The 21421-nt window shown below is 41.9% G+C and overlaps 1 protein-coding gene across 1 annotated transcript in view; it reads right to left on the bottom strand.

Annotated features, from left to right (window-relative positions):
* slc15a1b (solute carrier family 15 member 1b) overlaps positions 1-13521 on the bottom strand; it is a gene marked incomplete at its 5' end in the record, with an annotated part of 30339 nt that extends 16818 nt beyond the window's left edge. The window contains 5 exons of the mRNA XM_062052165.1: positions 2745-2844; positions 2918-3037; positions 3114-3255; positions 3444-3528; positions 13513-13521. Coding sequence (XP_061908149.1) covers positions 2745-2844; positions 2918-3037; positions 3114-3255; positions 3444-3528; positions 13513-13521 — 456 coding nt within the window. The remainder of the gene's footprint in view (positions 1-2744; positions 2845-2917; positions 3038-3113; positions 3256-3443; positions 3529-13512) is intronic.
* Between the last annotated feature and the right edge of the window lie 7900 nt (positions 13522-21421).

Genomic DNA, 21421 nt, shown 5'->3' with positions numbered 1-21421 from the left:
GCTTTGTTTTTTCATGTAACAGTTAGCGAGTTTTGTTTTATGTCCATAGTTTCTGTCCATGTGTCAGTATTGTTTTCATAGCCACGTTTGTTCTCCGCCTTGTGCGCGCCTTTTGTTTGTTCTTTTGTTAGTGTAAAATTAAATGATGTATTTACCTTCATCCCATGTCCGATCCAATTCCTTTGCATTCCGGGAAAACAAACCACCCTACAGTCCACGTCATGACAGAATGTCGCCAGCCCGACCAACAGAAAATGACAGGCTTAAATACTCTCTCTTGATTACAAACAGATGCGTGATTCCAACATTGGGACAGGTGAAACTGATAAGTTGCCATGGTGACCAAACCAGGAAGCGTAAACAGGAACTAAAAAGTCTTAAACCAAAAGGACACAACTAAAACAAAACATGATCACAAAACCATGACATCACTGCAATGTTGGAATTCTTATTAATATTGATGCTGTTGTTGATATTATTCATTTTTGTTTGACTACTTTTGGATTGTTTTGTGTCATGTTTGTGTGTCTTCTCAATTGCTCTGTTGATTGCTATTCTGAATGTTGCTGGGCTGGTTTTGGAATTGGAATTGTATTATTATGATATTATTGTGTATTATTTTGTTGGACTGATTAATAATTAAAAAAATAATAAAAAAGAAGCACTTAAAAGGCCAAATGTTGAAGACATGGAAGCAGTCAGAGAGAAGCGTATGTCACAAATAATTGTATACAACATAACACCAATGTAAGAAACTTAAAGGCCTACTGAAACCCACTACTACCGACCACGCAGTCATATAGTTTATATATCAATGATGAAATCTTAACATTGCAACACATGCCAATACGGCCGGGTTAGATTAGTAAAGTGCCATTTTAAATTTCCCGCGAAATATCCTGCTGCAAACGTCTCGGTATGATGACGTTTGCGCGTGACGTCACGGATTGTAGCGGACATTTTGGGACACCGTTGTGGCCAGCTATTAAGTCGTCTGTTTTCATCGCAAAATTCCACAGTATTCTGGACATCTGTGTTGGTGAATCTTTTGCAATTTGTTTAATGAACAATGGAGATAGCAAAGAAGAAAGCTGTAGGTGGGAAGCGGTGTATTCTCAGCTGTTCCAACCCGTCTAGTATCATTCCTCAACCACTAATATTCACTGAACAAGCAGCTTTTGCATACAGAGACATCTACATTTTCACATCTTCAGTAAGCACCAAAGTCTACCGTTTACTTTGGTACCATTATCATGTATGTGGACCTTGTCCATGCAAAGAAAATGTGTATTTATGTATGACTTTTTCAAGTAGAATGGTTAAACTGCTTCAAGTTAAGATGAATTCTAGTTCCAGTTGGACTTTTGAGACTTGCTTGACTTGGAGACCTTGAGGTTGGAAGGATTGTATCTACACACACACACACAAAAATACTGGGTTATTAAAGTCAAAGTTAAAGTACCAATGATTGTCACACACACACTAGGTGTGCTGAAATTTGTCCTCTGCATTTGACCCATCCCCTTGATCACCCCCTGGGAGGTGAGGGGAGCAGTAGGCAGCAGCGGTGCCGTGCCCGGGATTCATTTTTGGTGATTTAACCCCCAATTCCAACCCTTGATGCTGAGTGCCAAGCAGGGAGGTAATGGCCGGGGTTTGAACTCACAACCTACCGATCTCAGGGTGGACACTCTAAACACTAGGCCAGTGGTCCCCAACCTTTTTGTAGCAGGGGCAACGCTTGAAAATTTGTCCCACGGACCGGGGGGGAGGGGAATTCTTTTTTTTTTTTTTTTTTTTTAATAAAGAAATACAATCATGTGTGCTTACGGACTGTATCCCTGCAGACTGTATTGATCTATATTGATATATAATGTATATATTGTGTTTTTTATGTTGATTTAATAAAAAATCAACAATCGGTCCGCGGACCAGTATCGGGCCGCGGCCCTGTGGTTGGGGACCACTGCACTAGGCGACTGAGTAGGTTATGAGTTGCTAGTGTTGGGATACATTTTTGAGTTATTTTATGAATAGCAATCCATTTTGTGGGTTATAAGGGTATTATTTTAACTCAATTTCTGGGTTATTATTTTTATTATTATTATTTATTATTATTATTATTATTATTATTTTAGTATTATTATTATTTTTGGGTTGTTTTCAACAAGTAACACATTTTTGGGTTTCAGGCTTTTTTTTATTAAAAAGATGCTTTTTTCTTGAGGGGAATTTTATTACGGATTAATCTCATTAACACTATTTACAATCACCCAACACTGAGTTAGCATAACTAAAGTTGTGGTTTAAATAATTCAACCCAATAGTTTGATGGGGAATAACCCAACATTAAGTTATCATAACTGAACTTTTTGGTTAAATAATTCAACGCAAAAGTTGGGTTGAATAAATTATCCCAAAATGTTGAGTTAGAATAACTCAAATAAGGTGTTCGTCCTTTTCTGAACCAGCAGTTGGGTTAAAATTGGGTTATTTTTTAACACAATATTTTTTAGTTAAGTAATAGTACCAATGATTGTCACGCACACACTAGGTGTGGTGAAATTTGTCCTCTGCATTTGACCCATTCCCTTGTTCACCCACTGAGAGGTGAGGGGAGCAGTGGGCAGCAGCGGTGGCCATGCCCGGAAATCATTGTTGGTGATTTAACCTCCAATTCCAATTTTAGTGTGCAAGAGCAGTGTTGGGAGTTTAGAATTAACATTTTGGTTCCTTTTGCTGACCTGGTGGTCTTCAAACTGGTCTCCACCAAAGGCTGCCACACAGGGTTTGATGCCTCCAGTCCCCAGAGCGATGAGAAGCAAACCGACCATGGATAGACCTCTGAAGTAAAAAACGCAGTCAGTCTGAATGTATCTTTGTTGGGTGGTTGTGTGACACCGGTTGAAGCACTCACACGTGGAAAGCCATGTTGTCCGGGGTGCCGTCCATGTCGCTGTCTGTGATGTCGTGGATGGCGCTGACCGCCAGGGTGACCTGCCCCAGTGCGTACACAATGGACAGATACACGATAGTCCTGTGTGGAGGCAACAGCGAGGAGGTTAAGGACCTTCTTGTTTAGATTGTCTTTTATGAGGTGCTGTGAGACCCACTTGAACTTGCCGAGCCATGAGTCCGCCACAATGGCGCCCAATATTGGGGTCAGGTAGCAGAGAGCAACAAAGGTATGGTAGATACTCGTGGCCAAGTCATCGTCCCACTTTAGAAAGTACTTAAAGTACAGCACAAGCACAGCTGCAAACAGGAAGGGATGCTACACTGGTTTGTAAATTAGATAACATATGTTAACCATAGAAGGCTACTTTAGAACCTGCTTCATATAGACAATTCAAGTTCAGGGTTTGGCTTCAGATATTAGCTTCCCTATTATTGCTTTAACTTGTGTGCAAGAGGAGAAATACTGCAAAAACAAAGCAACTCACCTCGCATGCCATAGTATGAGAAACGTTCACAAAACTCATTGACCACGATGAAAAAGATGCTAATCGGGTAGCCACACACGGTAGCCTGGAAGAGAGTGACGCAGCATTAACAAGGACCATGTGTGTACACTATGAACCCATAAGAACACTTCACATGTCTTAAAAGGGGTCCCACACTACTTTGAGATTCACTTTAACTCATTAGGTTCCTAAAAGATGTAACGGAAACATTTTGGCATGGTGCTCATGTGGAAGTCATGTGACTATCCCAGGATATGACTTCCCCAAAATGGCAGTGTCAGGTAAGCAACAAATATTCTTCCTATAATTATGTAAGGTATCGATAGAAAACAAACTAAGAAAATATCGCTCTCGGCCTATTGTTTATTGTTTATTGAATGGATCCCCAGTAGCTGACGCCAAGGCGACTGCTAGTCTTCCTGGGGTCCATATAGGAGCATACAAAATAAAAATACAAAGAATACATGCATTACCAAACATTATACAAAGGAAAAATACAACATAAGATATAAAAAACTAGTTAAACCCAGTATTAAAAATCCATGTCATGTGGGCAGCTGCAATAGGTGTATCTTCAAAGCTGTCTTGAATAACAATTTACAAACCCCGTTTCCACATGAGTTGGGAAATTGTGTTGGATGTAAATATAAACGGAATACAATGATTTGCAAATCATTTTCAACCCATATTCAGTTGAATATGCTACAAAGACAACATATTTGATTTTCAAACTGATAAACTTTTTTTTTTTGTGCAAATAATCATTAACTTTAGAATTTGATGCCAGCAACACGTGACAAAGAAGTTGGGAAAGGTGGCAATAAATACTGATAAAGTTGAGGAATGCTCATCAAACACTTATTTGGAACATCCCACAGGTGAACAGGCAAATTTGGAACAGGTGGGTGCCATGATTGGGTATAAAAGTAGATTTCATGAAATGCTCAGTCATTCACAAACAAGGATGGGGCGAGGGTCACCACTTTGTCAACAAATGCGTGAGCAAATTCTTGAACAGTTTAAGAAAAACCTTTCTCAACCAGCTATTGCAAGGAATTTAGGGATTTCACCATCTATGGTCCGTAATATTAAAGATTAAAGATTAAGATTAAAGTACCAATGATTGTCACACACACACTAGATGTGGTGAAATTTGTCCTCTGCATTTGTCCCATCCCCTTGGGGAGCAGTGGGTAGCAGCAGCGCCGCGCCCGGGAATCATTTTGGTGATTTAACCCCCAACTGCAACCCTTTGTTGCTGAGTGCCAAGCAGGGAGGTTATGGGTCCCATTTTTATAGTCTTTGGTATGACTCGGCTGGGATTTGAACTCCAACCTACCCCATCAAAGGGTTCAGAGAATCTGGAGAAATCATTGCACGTAAGCAGCTAAGCCTGTGACCTTCGATCCCTCAGGCTGTACCGCATCAACAAGCGACATCAGTGTGTAAAGGATATCACCACATGGGCTCAAGAACACTTCAGAAACCCACTGTTAGTAACTACAGTTGGTCGCTACATCTGTAAGTGCAAGTTAAAACTCTCCTATGCAAGGCAAAAACCGTTTATCAACAACACTCAGAAACGCCGTCGGCTTTGCTGGGCCTGAGCTCATCTAAGATGGACTGATACAAAGTGGAAAAGTGTTCTGTGGTCTGACGAGTCCACATTTCAAATTGTTTTTGGAAACTGTGGACGTTGTGTCCTCCGGACCAAAGAGGAAAAGAACCATCCGGATTGTTATAGGCGCAAAGTAGAAAAGCCAGCACCTGTGATGGTATGGGGGTGTATTAGTGCCCAAGACATGGGTAACTTACACATCTGTGAAGGCGCCATTAATGCTGAAAGGTACATACAGGTTTTGGAGCAACATATGTTGCCATCCAAGCAACGTTACCATGGACGCCCCTGCTTATTTCAGCAAGACAATGCCAAGCCACGTGTTACATCAACGTGGCTTCATAGTAAGAGTGCGGGTACTAGACTGGCCTGCCTGTAGTCCAGACCTGTCTCCCATTGAAAATGTGTGGCGCATTATGAAGCCTAAAATACCACAACGGAGACCCCCGGACTGTTGAACAACTTAAGCTGTACATCAAGCAAGAATGGGAAAGAATTCCACCTGAGAAGCTTAAAAAATGTGTCTCCTCAGTTCCCAAACGTTTACTGAGTGTTTTTAAAAGGAAAAGCCGTGTAACACAGTGGTGAACATGCCCTTTCCCAACTACTTTGGCACGTGTTGCAGCCATGAAATTCTAAATTAATTATTATTTGCAAAAAAAAATACAGTTTTTGAGTTTGAACATCAAATATCTTGTCTTTGTAGTGCATTCAATTGAACATGGGTTGAAAAGGATTTGCAGATCATTGTATTCCGTTTATATTTACATCCAACACAATTTCCCAACTCATATGGAAACGGGGTTTGTATATACTGTATATATAATATGTAAATATTACATATATGTTATATTTTATATTGCTACTATGGTACATTTTTTGTCTACTTTATACCTACATTATCCTTTCCAACCTTACCCTTTCCATCCTTTGTAACTGAGCTACTGTGTGCAACAATTTCCTTTGTGGATCAATAAAGTTTGTCTAAGTCTAAGTTTAAGTCTAAGTCTGTAGCCTACGTAACATCTTTGACATGTATTAGTAGGATTTTCTACAAAGCATCACAAATGGATTACATATGCAGAATTATGATAAATGACAAGCGGTAGAAAATGGATGGATTTCTACCATATATGGATTTCTACCATACATGTTGTACAATTTATAAAAACTGAGTACTTACACTTTTTGCCTTGGACGTCCCCATTTCACCTTTACCTGTTGAAAACAAAATAAAGCAAGACCGTTTTCCTGTGAAATATATGCATTTGGATACATTTTATCTTGTTAGTTGACATTTTTTTGTAATATTCCAAGCAAATACCGGTGACGCGAGGCTGATAGTTGCTGGGGATTGAGACACGACTAACCTGCCACGGGTGAGTGTGAGTGGACGTTGTTTCTCTTCACTGCTCAGATCCAAAGTTGAAGCCCAACCTGACGCAAAGGTGAGCTTTTTATAACCTCCCATGCATGCCAGAAGCACGTGGATGAGCCACACATTCTCGTCAAAGCCGAACGTGCAGATAAGCTTGGTCATATCCTAGCAAATCATTCACAGTAATATTAAGTGATGGTGTTAATATTGCACAGAGTGACCTTTAACCTTTTCCGGGGTACTCTTGATGACAGCTACAACATGAGGTACACCTGCACAGTTTAATCATGAAATGCAATACTTTGACGAACACTGTTTAGGCAGAGTTTAAAGGCCTACTGAAATGAATTTTTTTTATTTAAACGGGGATAGCAGATCCATTCTATGTGTCATACTTGATCATTTCGCGATATTGCTATTTTTTTGCTGAAGGGATTTAGTATAGAACATCGACGATAAAGTTCACAACATTTGGTCGCTGATAAAAAAAAGCCTTGCCTATACCGGAAGTAGCATGACGTCACAGGAGGAAGAATTCCTCACAATTCCCCAATGTTTACAATGGAGCGAGAGAGATTCAGACCGAGAAAGTGACGATTACCCCATTAATTTGAGCGAGGATGAAAGATTCGTGAATGAGGCACGTTAGAGTGAAGGACTAGAGAGGCAGTGCAGGGTGTATCTTTTTTCGCTCTGACCGTAACTTAAGTACAAGGGCTCATTGGATTCCACACACTCTCCTTTTTTCTATTGTGGATCACGGATTTGTATTTTAAACCACCTCGGATACTATATCCTCTTGAAAATGAGAGTCGAGAACGCGAAATGGACATTCACAGTGACTTTTATCTCCACGACAATACATCGTTGACGCACTTTAGCTACGGAGCTAACGTGATAGCATCGGGCTCAAATGCAGATAGAAACAAAATTTAAAAAACCCCTGACTGGAAGGATAGACAGAAGATCAACAATACTATTAAACCATGAACATGTAAATACACGGTTAATAATTTCCAGCTTGGCGAAGCTTAACAATTGAAGCTAACTACGGAGCGGCGGCGGCGGGCGTTGCAGCTTTCAGAGTCGGCAAGAAACATATACTTCCCCAAAGTTACGTACGTGACATGCACATAACGACACGCACGTACGGGCAAGCGATCAAATGTTTTGAAGCCAAAGCTGTACTAACGGTAGTGCGTCTGCTATCCAGCTCAAACACAACACAACCTCCTGGTTGTGTTGCTACAGCCAGCCGCTAATACACCGATCGCACCTACAACTTTCTTATTTGCAGTCTCCATTGTCCATTAAACAAATTGCAAAAGATTCACCAACACAGATGTCCAGAATACTGTGGAATTGTTCGATGAAAACAGAGCAGTTTGTATGGTGACACATTGGGTACGAATACTTCCGTTGCCGTCGTGACGTCACGCGCATACGTCATCATACATAGACGTTTCCAACCGGAAGTTTAGGGGGAAATTTAAAATTGCACTTTATAAGTTAACCCGGCCTTATTGGCATGTGTTGCAATGTTGAGATTTCATCATTGATATATAAACTATCAGACTGCGTGGTCTGTAGTAGTGGGTTTCAGTAGGCCTTTAAGTAAGCAGGGGAATGCATCACACCTGTAACAACAACTGCAAAATACACTATATTGCCAAAAGTGTTTGGCCACCCATCCAAATGCTCAGAATCAGGTGTCCTAATCACTTGGCCCACAGGTGTATAAAATCAAGCACTTAGGCATGGAGACTGTTTCTACAAACATTTGCGAAAGAATGGGCCGCTCTCAGTGATTTCCAGCGTGGAACTGTCATAGGATGCCAGCTGTGGAATAAATCCAGTCGTGAAATTTCCTCGCTCCTAAATATTCCAAAGTCAACTATGGACTTTATTATAAGAAAATGGAAGAGTTAGTTAACCCAAAATTAATCGCAATTAATCTCACATAGGTACAATTTTTAATCATTAATAAGTGTTCTGTCATGACCTGTCAATTTGAGGTCATGTTTTGTTTAATTTTTAGGTGTTGTTGGGTTTACTTCCTGTTTGACGCTCTCAATTTGCTCTCACTTCCTTTTCTGTATGTGTTGGTTTGCAGTGGCGTCACCCCTTCTTCCTGATGATTTGTGATTATGCTTTTCACCTGCCACTAATTATCACCTAAGGACTATTTAAGCAAGTTTTACAGCCTAGTTGGTTGTGCGGCAAGGACTCCTGTTTGGAGTGCGGTGGACGTGGCGAGCCGGAGTTAGTTTGACAAGGCAGCTGCGCTTGGAATTGAAGTGTTGAAGCTTACTCCCTTGACTTTTGACTTTGACTTAGTTAGATAGATTGTGGGGAATACTTTCAGGATTCAGGATGCTTTATTATTGCCCATTCTTTAACATGTACAAGACACATAAGAACTGAAATTACATTTTCGGCACAGTCCCACTAAGAGCAGACACACGTTACAGGGAGACAAGACAGGACCGCCAACGGATCAGCCACTTACGGCGCTCCTTAAAAAAGGTGGGGAAAAGGTGATATTGGGAAAGGGGGGAAGAGTAAAAAATATCAGTCAAAGGCTGGACCCACGGGAGGGGGTCCAGACTGAGTCCAAGGGAAAAAACCTCATTTGCCATAGCACACATAAACATGTTACATATAATCACAACAACTGGCAACAGAGGGGGGGCATGGAGGCCAGCCTGCTGCTATAAAGCGCTACTCAGCTATCCATCACTCCGAAGGGGAATCAAGCGGTGGTGAAGGCGTGGGGTGGGGGTGGGGAGTGTGTTTGTGTATATGCCCATTGTCTTTGGGTGTAGTGGAGTTATGTTCATAGGCCCGGGGTCATTCTGCATGCTATGCAAGCAAAGTTCGACTTCCAGGTGTCGTTGAGGAGGGACGGAGGTCAAAAGTGTCCATCTTTGAAATTCCTTAGGGGATGATTACAGAACAGCCTGTGTGACCTTTGTGGTCCGGGACAAGTATTCTTTCTTAGTTCCTAGCAATCTCGGGAGTAGGGCTAGTGGGGAGACTGACTGTGAGAGCGGAGGGAATGTAATGGACATTAGTGAAGATAAGGAGGAAGGGTGGGTATGTGTGGGGGGTAAAACGAAAACGAGTAAGCAAAAGAAGGAAAATAGTGGTGGTAGCAGTTGCAATGATACAACTGATAGTGAGGATGATGTAGAAAAGTTAATGATAGTTGTTCGTTTTCAGGAAGAATTAGGGGTGAAAAAGGTAGATCCCCTGAGACTGACTAGGATTATAAGGGATAACATTTGGGAGGTTCAATTTGTGAAAGTTCTGACTGATGGAAAAGTGGAAAAGGCTAAAGTGTTGACAAATGTGGAAAAAGTTAATCAGAATCAGAATAGTTTTATTGCCATTGTTTGAGAACGGGTTCACAAACTAGGAATTTTTCTTGGTGCAATCGTGCAACATAAAACACATATAACACATATTTGGTAATAAAAAGAGCTGTAACTGAGCTATCAGATCTTGTTATAGCCTTAGAAGGAATTCAAGGAATTCAAGGAGCTACTGTTAGGAGTTATTGTTCATGTGCCTGATGGCCGAAGGGAAAAAACTGTTCAGGTGGCGGGAGGTGTGGGTCTGGATGGAGCGTAGTCTCCTGCCTGAGGGGAGAGGGGAGAATAGTGTGTGTCCAGGGTGAGAAGAGTCAGCTGTGATCCGACCCACACGCCTCCTGGTCCTGGAGGAGAACAATCCTGGAGGGATGGGAGCTTGCAGCCAATCACCTTCTCAGCATCACGTATGATGCGCTGCAGTCTATGCTTATCCTGGACTGTGGCGCCGGGGAACCACACTGTGATGGAGGCGGTCAGGATGGACTCTATGATGGCTGAGTAAAACTGTACCAGCATCTCGGTCGGCACCTTAAGTTTCCTCAGCTGCCGCAGGAAGTACCTCCTCTGCTGGGCCTTCTTGATGAGGGAGCTGATGGTCGGCTCCCACTTGAGGTCTTGGGTGATGGTGGTGCCCAAGAAACGGAAGGAGTCCACAATGGGGACGGGGGTGGGAGAGTCAATCAGGGTGAGGGGGGATGGTGGGGCTGTGACTTTCCTGAAGTCCATGATCATCTCCACTGTTTTCTAGGCGTTCAGCTCCAAGTTGTTGAGGCTGCACCAGGACGCCAGCCGGTCCACCTCTCTCCTGTAGGCGGACTCATCGCCATCCGAGATGAGCCCAATGAGGGTGGTGTCATCCGCAAACTTGAGCAGTTTTACGCACTGGTGACTGGAGGTGCAGCAGTTTGTATACAGGGAGAAGAGCCAGGGGGAGAGTACACAGCCCTGAGAAGTACCAGTGTTCGTGGTTAGACTGTCCGAGACAATCTTCCCCAGCCGCACGTGCTGTCTTCGGTCTGTCAGGAAGTCATTGATCCAACTGCAGAGGGAGTCGGTCACGCTGAGCTGGTAGAGCTTGTCTCGTAGCAGTCCAGGGAGGATGGTGTTTAAGGCAGAGCTGAAGTCCACAAACAGGATCCTAGCGTAGGTTACTGGGGAGTCCAGATGCTCCAGGATGAAGTGGAGGGCCAGGTTCACTGCATCATCCACAGACCTGTTGGCTTTATAGGCGAACTGCAGTGGGTCCAGGAGGGGGGCGGTGATGTCCTTGAGGTGGGGCAGGACCAAGCGCTCAAAGGACTTCATGACCACAGACGTCAGCGCAACCGACCTGTAGTCATTTAGTCCTGTGATCCGTACTTTCTTGGGGACAGGGACAATGGTGGAGGTCTAAAAGCAGGACGGCACACGGCATAGCTCCAGAGAGGTGTTAAAAATGTCAGTGAAGACAGGAGCCAGCTGATCCGCACAGTGTCTGAGAGTGCAGGGGGAGACCCCATCCGGCCCGGGGGCCTTCCGTGTATTCAGCTTCAAGAACTGCCGGCGTACATCCTCTTCTCGGATGGAGAGGGCCTTTACAGTCCTATGAGGTGGACGAAGTGGTGAAAGTTGGTGAGAAAAGGCAAAATGTATGCAGAGGCATATAGTAACTGGGATCCCGATTCAAAATGGAGGAACTTGTGGAACAGATTAGAAGGAGGAATAAAACTGCCCGTAGAATGAGGAAGGAAATCCTTTGAGAGGTGTTTTTTTGGTATGATGTGAGAGAGTTTATTGCTAAACCTATGAGATGCTATCGATGCCAGGAGCTTGTAAACCGCATTGCAAAGTTTTGTAAAGGTCAGGTAAGATGTGCTCGCTGTAGTGGACAACATGAGTATGGCAAGAGTGGCGAGGGAATCAAACCTTAGTGTTGTCATTGTGGAGGGGACCCCAGTGCTGCCTGTTGGAAATGTGAAGCAATGAAAAGAGAAGTGGAGGTGCAGCAGATAAAAGTGAAGACTAAAGTGTCATATGCAGAGGCAGTTAAAACAATGGCAAGGCAGAAAATAGATGACTATGTTAATATGCAAAAAGAAAGTTTGGAAATAAGTAAAGTATGGGCTGAGAAGAAGAAAATGTTGTTATTTATTGCTGGTGTCATGAATGCAACACATGAGATCAAGTCCAAAACGGAAATAATCCAGGTTATGGTAAGGGCAGAAGCTCACCACTTGGACATGATAGGCTTGCTAGCTACTAAATATTAATAATACTCATGCTCATTCTTCATTGGAATGCTTGGAGTTTGATTTCAAATGGTCAAGAAATCAAACAGTTTATTGATAGTAAAGTGGAAAAACCCAACATTATATGTACTCAGGAATCATGGTTGAAGCCGTCTCTTGACTTTGTTATTAATGGATATGTATCTGTTAGATGTGATAGGGCACAGAGAACTGGTGGAGGTTGTGTGACGTTTGTAAAGAAAGATACTTCGTACTGTGTTATGGGTTTGGTGAAGGAGCATGAGTATATTGTGACTAAAATATGGATAGGTAAGAGAGTGTTTGTCATTATAAATTACTATAATCCTTGAAAAAAGTTGGAGATAAACAAACTGGAAGAAATAGAGGGGCAGGATGCAGCTCTATTATGGTCTTTAATAGTCATAGTGGGGTATGGGAATTACGATTGAGGAGTTGATGAATAAAAAGTGTTGTGTTTGTTTAAATGATGTTAGTCCTACAAGGATTAATGTTAAATCGGTGGTTCTTAACCTTGTTGGAGGTACCGAACCCCACCAGTTTCATATGCACATTCACCTCTTTAGTGAAAAAAATAAAAAAGAAACATTTCAAATTCAAGACAGTTATATGTTTTTTTTACTGTTGCACAAAATGAACCGTGCATGAAAATCACCTTGTTCAAAGAACAAAACCAACACAGTGCATGAACTCACAACAAATGACACACCTTTGAGAGACCGGTTCAGATATGCGTGGCTTCACCTTGGCAAGTGCCACTCTCATGTCATTTTCTCAGCAAAGTCTGTTCCTTTTCTTAGTTTTTTTTATGTCCACCATCGTCGAAAAGGATATGTTGTAACAAACGGTACAAAAAACATTCCAGGGCTTTCTTAGCAATCAATCATCAATCAATTAATGTTTACTTATTTATCCCTAAATCACGAGTGTCTCAAGGGGCTGCACAAGCCACAACGACATCCTCGGCTCAGATCCCACAACAGGGCAAGAAAAAACTCAACCCGATGGGATGACAATGAGAAACCTTGGAGGGGGACGCAGATGTGGGGAGTCCAGTCCACTGTGGAGTGGACTCTCACAATATTGTCAGTGGACCTGACAATAACTGGATAATTTTCCATTTGTCGACACCAAAACGTTGAGTGCGTTGTTGTTCTGACGAGTTGCTTTTGAACCTGGCTCTGCTGAATTTCAATGATCTCGTCGAGGCATTCGTCATTGACATTTGCCGTCTCAACAGCAAACGTGAACGGTTGTCTCACCCATGCCGGTTATGACTCTCTTGTAGAGAAATATCCGTCGAGAGACTTTGCAAGCTCATCTAAGTGCGTGGCAATTGTTTGCTTCGGTTCCACGGGTACAGAAATGTCTCTGATTCCAGACACATCTCCTCGCTCATGTGTGCTCCTCTGAATGCTCAAGGAGTTTTTGCGTTTTTGCGTTTGCTCACACATATGGAAAATTAGAGGGAGCATTGTTTGGGGGTATCCATAATACGCCGAGAGGGAGAAGTATTTTTTTCCACAATGAGTCGGGTGTGTCTTGACCTCCGCCGAACCCCTGAGACCGACTCACCGAACCCCGAGGGTTCGATCGAACCCAGGTTAAGAACCACTGTGTTAAATCAAGTAAAGAATCAGTGCTTGATCATACTTTGGTAAAAAAAAATTAGGGGTATATTTTGCTTTTTATCAAAATGGGTTTCGAAAATTGTGTCCAGAAGATGATGGTAGAAGAGCTCAGGTGAATAAAGAATCAGTATGTGCAGTATTCTTTGATGCGTAAAAAGCATATAAATTACTTTGGAGAGGCGGTCTTTTATTTTATTTGTTTCTTTTTTTTTTTTTTAATCAATCCAACAAAACAATCCATAACAATGCAATTCCAATTCCAAAACCAAACCCGACCCAGCAACACTCAGAATAGCAACAAACAGAGCAATTGAGAGGACACACAAACATGACACAAAACAATACAAAAAGCAGTCAGACAAAAATGAATATTATCAACAATAGTATCAATATTAATAACAATTTCAACATAGCAGTGATTAAAAATCCTTCATTGACATTATCATTACAGACATTTATAAAAAATAGAAACATTTTTTTTAAAAATTTAAAAAATGAGCAATAGTGTCACAGTGGCTTACACTTGCATCGCATCTCAAAAGCTTGACAACACATTGCGTCCAATATTTTCCACAAAGATAAAATAAATCATATGTTTGGTTCATTTAATAGTTAAAACAAATTTAAATAATGGATCCCATTTTCCAATACATGACTCATTATTATCTAAACCAAATGCAGTTTTTTTCTACTGATATCATTTCCATAGCTTGTGTATACCAGTCAGTATGTGTTGGACTATCAACATCTATCCATTTTTTAATATTACCCTTTTTGTTATGATGCATATTGAAAGGGGTATATTTGCTGCAAAGTGGGTTTCGAAAAGGCAGACAAACTATGGATCCAATTGTGTGTCTAGAAGATGATGTAAGAAGAGCTCAGGTGAATCAGTATGTGCAGTATTCTTTGATTTGGAAAAAGCATATCAATTACTTTGGAGAGACGGTCTGATGATTTAAGTCCTGCTATTAGTCTTGGGGGGAACATTTTTGATTGGGTCAGAGATTTTTTTGAAAAATCGATCCATTCCAGTTTTGGTTGGAGCTCAGGTGTCTAAATGTCATGCTGTAGAAAATGGAACACCTCAAGGACCTTGCTCTCCATTATAAATAAATTATATATTTGGGAATATTCCAGCTGGAGTGGGGAAATCATTATTTTGAGCACCTCTTTTTGCTATTAAATACTTTACTCACATCAACTGCCACTATGTCATTGCATTTTGGGGTCCCGCCATCGACACAAACAGCAGAACGTAACTTGTACCCTAGACTGATCACTTTCAGGGGGGGCTATCCCAGCTGTAATCTGTGATATTTCTACCTGAATAAATGCTTCCGATATTCTGTACATTACATGTTGTAAAAGTTAATGGTCCTCATATTGCTGCATGACAATGTTTTAACCTTCTCTATTAATTAATAAAATGTAGTATTTAGCCTGCTAATAATTCTGTAATTGAGTACTTGATCAGAACATGTTATAAAATAATTTACACAACATTTCAGCCAGCCAGAAACCCCCCACCGCACCCCACCCGCTCTCATATATATTTGTATGTATGTAGAGACAAGCGGTAGAAAATGGATGGATGTATATATGTATATACAAAACCAGTAAAGTTGGCACGTTGTGTAAATCATAAATAAAAACAGAATAAAATGATTTTCAAATTCTTTTCAACTTATATTCAATTGAATAGACTATAAAGACAAGAAATGTATTGTTCAAACTGAGAAACTTGTTTTTTTTGGCAAATAATCATTAACTTACAATTTAATGGCAGCAACACATTGCAAAATAGTCGGCACAGGGGCATTTTTACCACTGTGTTAAATAGCCTTTCCTTTTAACAACACTCATTAAATGTTTGGGAACTGAGGAGACCAATTTTTGAAGCTTTTCAGGTGGAATTCTTTCCCATTCTTGCTTGATGTACAGCTTAACCCTTGTGTGGTGTTCGGGTCTGTGGGACCCGTTTTCGATTTTTATTAAAAGAAAAATTATACAATTAATTAATTTTTCAAACTGAGACTCACTGGCTTTGGCTCATTTTCTGTGAAGAACATATGTCAGAATACATATTTAATGAACACACACCATACACCCCCTCTACACATTTCTATTACATAAAAGATGTTCGGGTCCACTGGACCCGGGGCTAATAGAAGTGTGGAAATTGATGTTATGTGTACCACACACACACACACACACACACACACACACACACACACACACACACACACACATACACACACACAGCAGGCCTAGACGGGGAGGACAGAGTGTAGGTACACAGAACATCAGAGGGTCAAATGTGTGACAAAATAGCGCAGACAGTGTTGACAAACAATGTTGCAACCTTGTGTGGGAACCGCAGGTGCAGAAACACAAAAGAAGAATCCCTGTGGGATGCAGAAACTGGCAGAGAAATTTCCATGCAACGTTCATATTGTTGTTACTCAGCCAGTGTTTGTGGGTCTTAGACTTAGACTTACTTTTTATTGTCGTTCAAATTTGAACTTTACAGTACAGATAAGAACGAAATTTCGTTGCCCTAGCTGGTTGGCAGTGCAGGATAAAAAAGCAATAAGGTGCAGATATAAATAAATAGATTACTGTACAGATAAATATATTGCACTTTTGCATATGCATCTACATTTATGGATGTATGTTATATTGTCTTTATATTCCAGCGAGTTCATCCATTTTTGGGGGGAATTGAGGGAATTATTATGATGCGTTCAAGAGTCTTACGGCCTGAGGGAAGAAGCTGTTACAGAACCTGGAGGTTCTGCTACAGAGGCTGCGGACCTCTTTCTAGAGTCCATCAGTGAAAACAGTCTTTGGTGGGGTTGGGAGGAGTCTCTGCAGATTTTCTGAGCCCTGGTCAGGCATGCAGCGGCTTTTTGCGATCTCCTGGATAGGAGGAAGAGGAGTCCTGATGATCTTTTCCGCCGTCCTCACCACTCTCTGGAGAGACTTCCAGTCTGAGGCACTGCAGGCTCCAGTCCAGACAGAGATGCTGTTGGTCAGCAGGCTCTCTGTAGTGCCTCTGTAGAATGTGGTGAGAATGGGGGGAGGGAGCTGTGCTCTTTTCATCTGACGCAAAAAGTGCATGCGCTGCTGAGCTCTTTTTATAAGAGCTCCGGTGTGTAGGGACCAGGTCATATTGTCAGTTATCTGCACCCCCAGGAACTTGGTGCTGCTTACCATCTCCACCGCTGTGCCGTTGATGAAGAGTGGAGCGTGGCTGGACTGGTGCTTCCTGAAGTCGACAATGATCTCCTTGGTCTTGTCGACGTTCAGGACCAGGTTGTTGGTTCTGCACCAGTCAACCAGATGTTTAACCTCCTCCCTGTAGTCCATGTCGTTGTTGTCACGGATGAGGCCCACTACTGTTGTGTCGTCCGCATACTTCACAATGTGGTTAGTAGTGGACCTGGCGCAGCAGTCATGGGTCATCAACGTGAACAGCAGTGGACTCAGGACGCAGCCCTGGGGGGAGCCGGTGCTCAGGGAGATGGCACTGGAGGTGTTGTTGCCCATGTAGTGGATTGTCCGAAGCTTAAACAGGCAACAAAAGTAGTTTAGTACAACAAATTTATTTACCCATTATCAGAAGTGCAGGTTGAATTAAGTTGGCCGTGCAGACAGACCACATGTTACTCCGGAGCAAACAAGACACACACAAGCCAAAATCACTGTCGAGTTCCGGTCTTCTGCCATTTTTTATATGTCTCTTGTGCGTCATTGTTTCTTATCTAGTGCGTCATAATTATTTTGTTTTGGTTTTGTCTGTTCCAAAACAACCTTGTATCTCTTAGTCATATTTGGAAATTCTAAACATTCTGTAGACAGGTTGGCACAACTCCATATTCACCTTTGTCCCACTGGTCCAGTCAATGGCACAAAATGGAAGAGAATTGAAAATGAGCGGACATTCTTATTAGACATGCAATATAGGTCAAAGGTCAGAAATTCTACTACATACCCGCCTTCCAGGGTCTTAAGACCCTGGACCAAAACAATTTCTGATGTAGACCACTAAGTTAAATCTCTACCACAGATAGAGGCAAAAACCTCAATGTTTTTATACGAGGCAAAAATTCCGTCTATGACCCTCCTTCAGAGCGATCGCTGTTACCAGCCTGCAGTAAAACCATCTCACAGAACACAATTAGTGGCCTACCCTTTGATTTAGTAAAGGAATAACAAATACTTTGATCATGAACATCATTGAACATAAATAGATGAATGTATATATGCTTATTCAAGATGTATTTTCACATTAATAATGAATCAAACAAGATCTGGTTTAGAATGAATATAGACGTATGACTGTAAGCTGTTGCATTATTATTTTTCCCGGCGTTTGCAATGAATGTAGTTACCAATTGATTTTGTACACAACATTGAATTTCGTATGAGTCCATGCTCGATTAGTGCTCGTGTAGACTAACAGTTGTTGGCCTGCCTTGGTGGAGAAGGAGATCCACTCAAACAGTCTGTCTCTCTTTGGGGTGTGGCTCAGTCCATTGGGCAGACTGTGCAATGGCATGTGCGCACTGGCCGCTTTGGGGAAAAGCTGAGAAAAAGTTGGAGCTGTGGGGGCTTTGGGGAAGGCGGGGGCAGAGTATGGGGTGTGGGGCTTTGGTCCAGGCCTCCTCGCCGCTTCGGCACTCCCGACACTTCTTTCCACAGCTGCTGGAGTCCTGGTGGACACATTGGCTGGCAACCTTAGTTGTTCTCGTCATCGCTGGCAAGGTGTTGTCTCTCCTCTCGGTTCCTTCCAGTCAGGTATCGGGTGTTGGTCCTGGATTGGCTTTGACCGTGCCCCTCTTAGCGAGTGCAAGGGAATCTGGAGTGGCTGCTTTCATCCTCAAATCTGCACAGAGGAACTGGCACACAAATTCTACATTTTGCAAACTTACCATTTTGGTCTCATGGTCTTTCCACCTTCCTAGGAAGCTGCTGGTCCTGAGAAGTGCTGATCTTGTGACTGAAGAAGATTAACCTGTTTTCTTAAATTAGGTGCCGTTGTTTGACCTAATCTTTTTGGGGAAACCATGTCGGGATATTAGATAATTCACAAAACATTTAATTACTGAATTGGCACCCTCCTTTGAGGTTGGGGTTGCTTCCGCCAACCACTGCAATTGTCAATCTAAATCATTACGTTCCTTTATCCTTGTACCGGATTGATCATATTGATTAAATAAAACCTCAACACGCTCAAACTTGACCCAATCCAAACTCACCTCCCCCCTCTGTCCCTCTTACAGGGACAGTGTTAGTCGTAGTAATAGTAATAGTAGTAGTAGTAGTATTAGTAGTTTCAGAAACATCCAAGAAAAAGAAAAGGCAGCTGATAGTCAAGTGCAGCAAGAACAGAGGCGGAGGACAGGTCATGTTTGAGGTCACTGTTCGCTTTTGCAATAGTACTTTGATATTTTACAACACCTAGTGAATTATTGTGGCCTCAATAATTCACTAAATAGTTGTATTTAATTTAGTCTATCTATGATGGGACAATGCACAGAAACATTAAGTTCAGAAACAGATATGTTCTGTACCAGATTATATCTAAATAGCTACTTTCCATCTGCATCCCTGGCTACCTAAATTAAAGGGATCCAAAAATCAAGCAATAAAATTATGACACTAATTAATCATAATAAATATATACATTCATAGTAATCAATAATTAATCAAAAAATAATCATACTGTAGCATGTAATCAGATTAAGAGAAGTCCTAAAATGCCCCTTCATGGACACATACTTAATATACAATACAACCACACCTTATTTACATTATCACACAAAGACAATACATGCTCTTGTTCACATCTGTCATAATTCGTAACAACAACCAAGTTTTTAACAGCCATACCTCACAATTTACAACAAAAATGCTCTCATGGATAAATATAATACTCATTAAATTGATGTGTCAACATAATGCCCCTCTTAGTGACCGTGTGAGCAGCCTTGATTGCTTCAAAGCCACCTTTTAACTTCAAATGTTCTATTCCTTTTGTTATAACGTGGAGAAGGCTAATTGGTCTGTACATGTTCTGGTCTTCTTTATTTCCTGCTTTTTGGATTTAATCATAGTAGCAGTTTCTCGACGTGGTAGGTAAAGTGTTTTCCGTTTAATTTATTTATCAATCGTTGTTATACGAGCAATAATACAATCCTTATATGTTTTTAGGAAGATAGTGTCCAACCCATATACAGGTATATATCTCTAGATCGTGAGTCTGATAATGCAGTGAAGATTTTGTTTAACTTTGTTTCATTTGTTAATTCTAAAATTAGTCCGTCCTGAATAAATGACAATTATTTGCACTGATTTTGAGGGACTTTTTATTCAGGGTTTGTACAGACTCGATGAAATGTTCATTAAAATTATTACTTATGTCCAGACTGTCTGTGATAGTAGCACCATTGATATTTAATGTTATAGTGTTGTTTCTTGTTTGCTCTCTTTCCGTAAGTTTGTATCTGGTTTTCCATAACTTTCTAATGTTCCCTTTTGCAGCTTTGACTGCATGACTGCACGCCGTCTGTTCGCTGTTGCGAAAAAGCTAAGTATCGCTCTATCTGTGTCCTTTTAATTGTTCTACAGCTTTCTTTATCACTTCTCAAACATATTTAGTGGTACTATTTAACTTGCAAATCACCCGATCTCTGTCCCACCACTCTTTCCTCAGCTAGCTAGCTGCTAAGCTAGCGCGGAGAAAGGCAGCGCCGGTCAGTAAGAAGCTACTCCCACAGACCGCGACCACTTCCCTGAGGACAGCAGGAACTTCACTTGGTGACAGAAAACACTGTGAGTAATGGCTTCCTGCGCGTCTTGCACCATACTCACGGAGAGGTTGGCTCTGCTAGAGGGCCGTGTCCGCCAGTTAGAGCAGAGTAATGTCGTAACTTTAGATGTTGCGGACACATCTGCTAGCGTTAGCTGTAGCGAGCTAACTAGCCCAGCTTGTAGCAGTCCTAAGCGGCCTACAAGCTACGGTGTACCGGTTGAGACGCATAATAGATTTAGCTCTTTAGCTAGTCCTACACCCCAGTCTACCGGGCACCACACCTTAGTCATAGGGGACTCCATCACCCGAAACATAAAGCTTAGCAAACCAGCCACAATAAAGTGTATCCCCGGGGCCAGAGCACCTGACATTGAAGCTAATCTTAGGGAGCTAAATCGCAACAGGCCTAGTAAACACGTACGACAGGCTAATCGCACCACTAATTATGCGAATATAGTTGTACACGTTGGCTCCAATGACACTAGAATGAGACAGTCAGAGATTACAAAGAGAAACATAGCCAGGACTTGTGATCTCGCCAGAAAGATGTCCAGGCATCGAGTAATTGTCTCTGGCCCCCTGCCTGCGAGAGGCAATGATGAGAGATATAGCAGATTAGTCTCGCTTAACAAGTGGTTGGCCAGCTACTGTAGGGAGCAGGGACTAATGTTTATTGATAACTGGCCCTCTTTCTGGGGCAAACCAGGCTTGCTGATGAGAGACGGCCTTCACCCTAACCAGGAAGGCGCCATCATCCTGTCTAGAAACATAGACTACTATTTAAGTCTCACTTGACTGACTACACTAGAGCAAGCCTGGTCACAGGCAATTACAATGTCTGTTAGTCCGGGTGAGGAGTCAGTTAAGCTAGAACTAGCCAGCGCCAGGCT

The sequence above is a fragment of the Entelurus aequoreus genome, linkage group LG07 (assembly GCF_033978785.1).
Source record: "Entelurus aequoreus isolate RoL-2023_Sb linkage group LG07, RoL_Eaeq_v1.1, whole genome shotgun sequence".
In the NCBI taxonomy this organism is placed as follows: domain Eukaryota; kingdom Metazoa; phylum Chordata; class Actinopteri; order Syngnathiformes; family Syngnathidae; genus Entelurus; species Entelurus aequoreus.
This window is presented reverse-complemented; position numbering and strand designations above follow the sequence as displayed.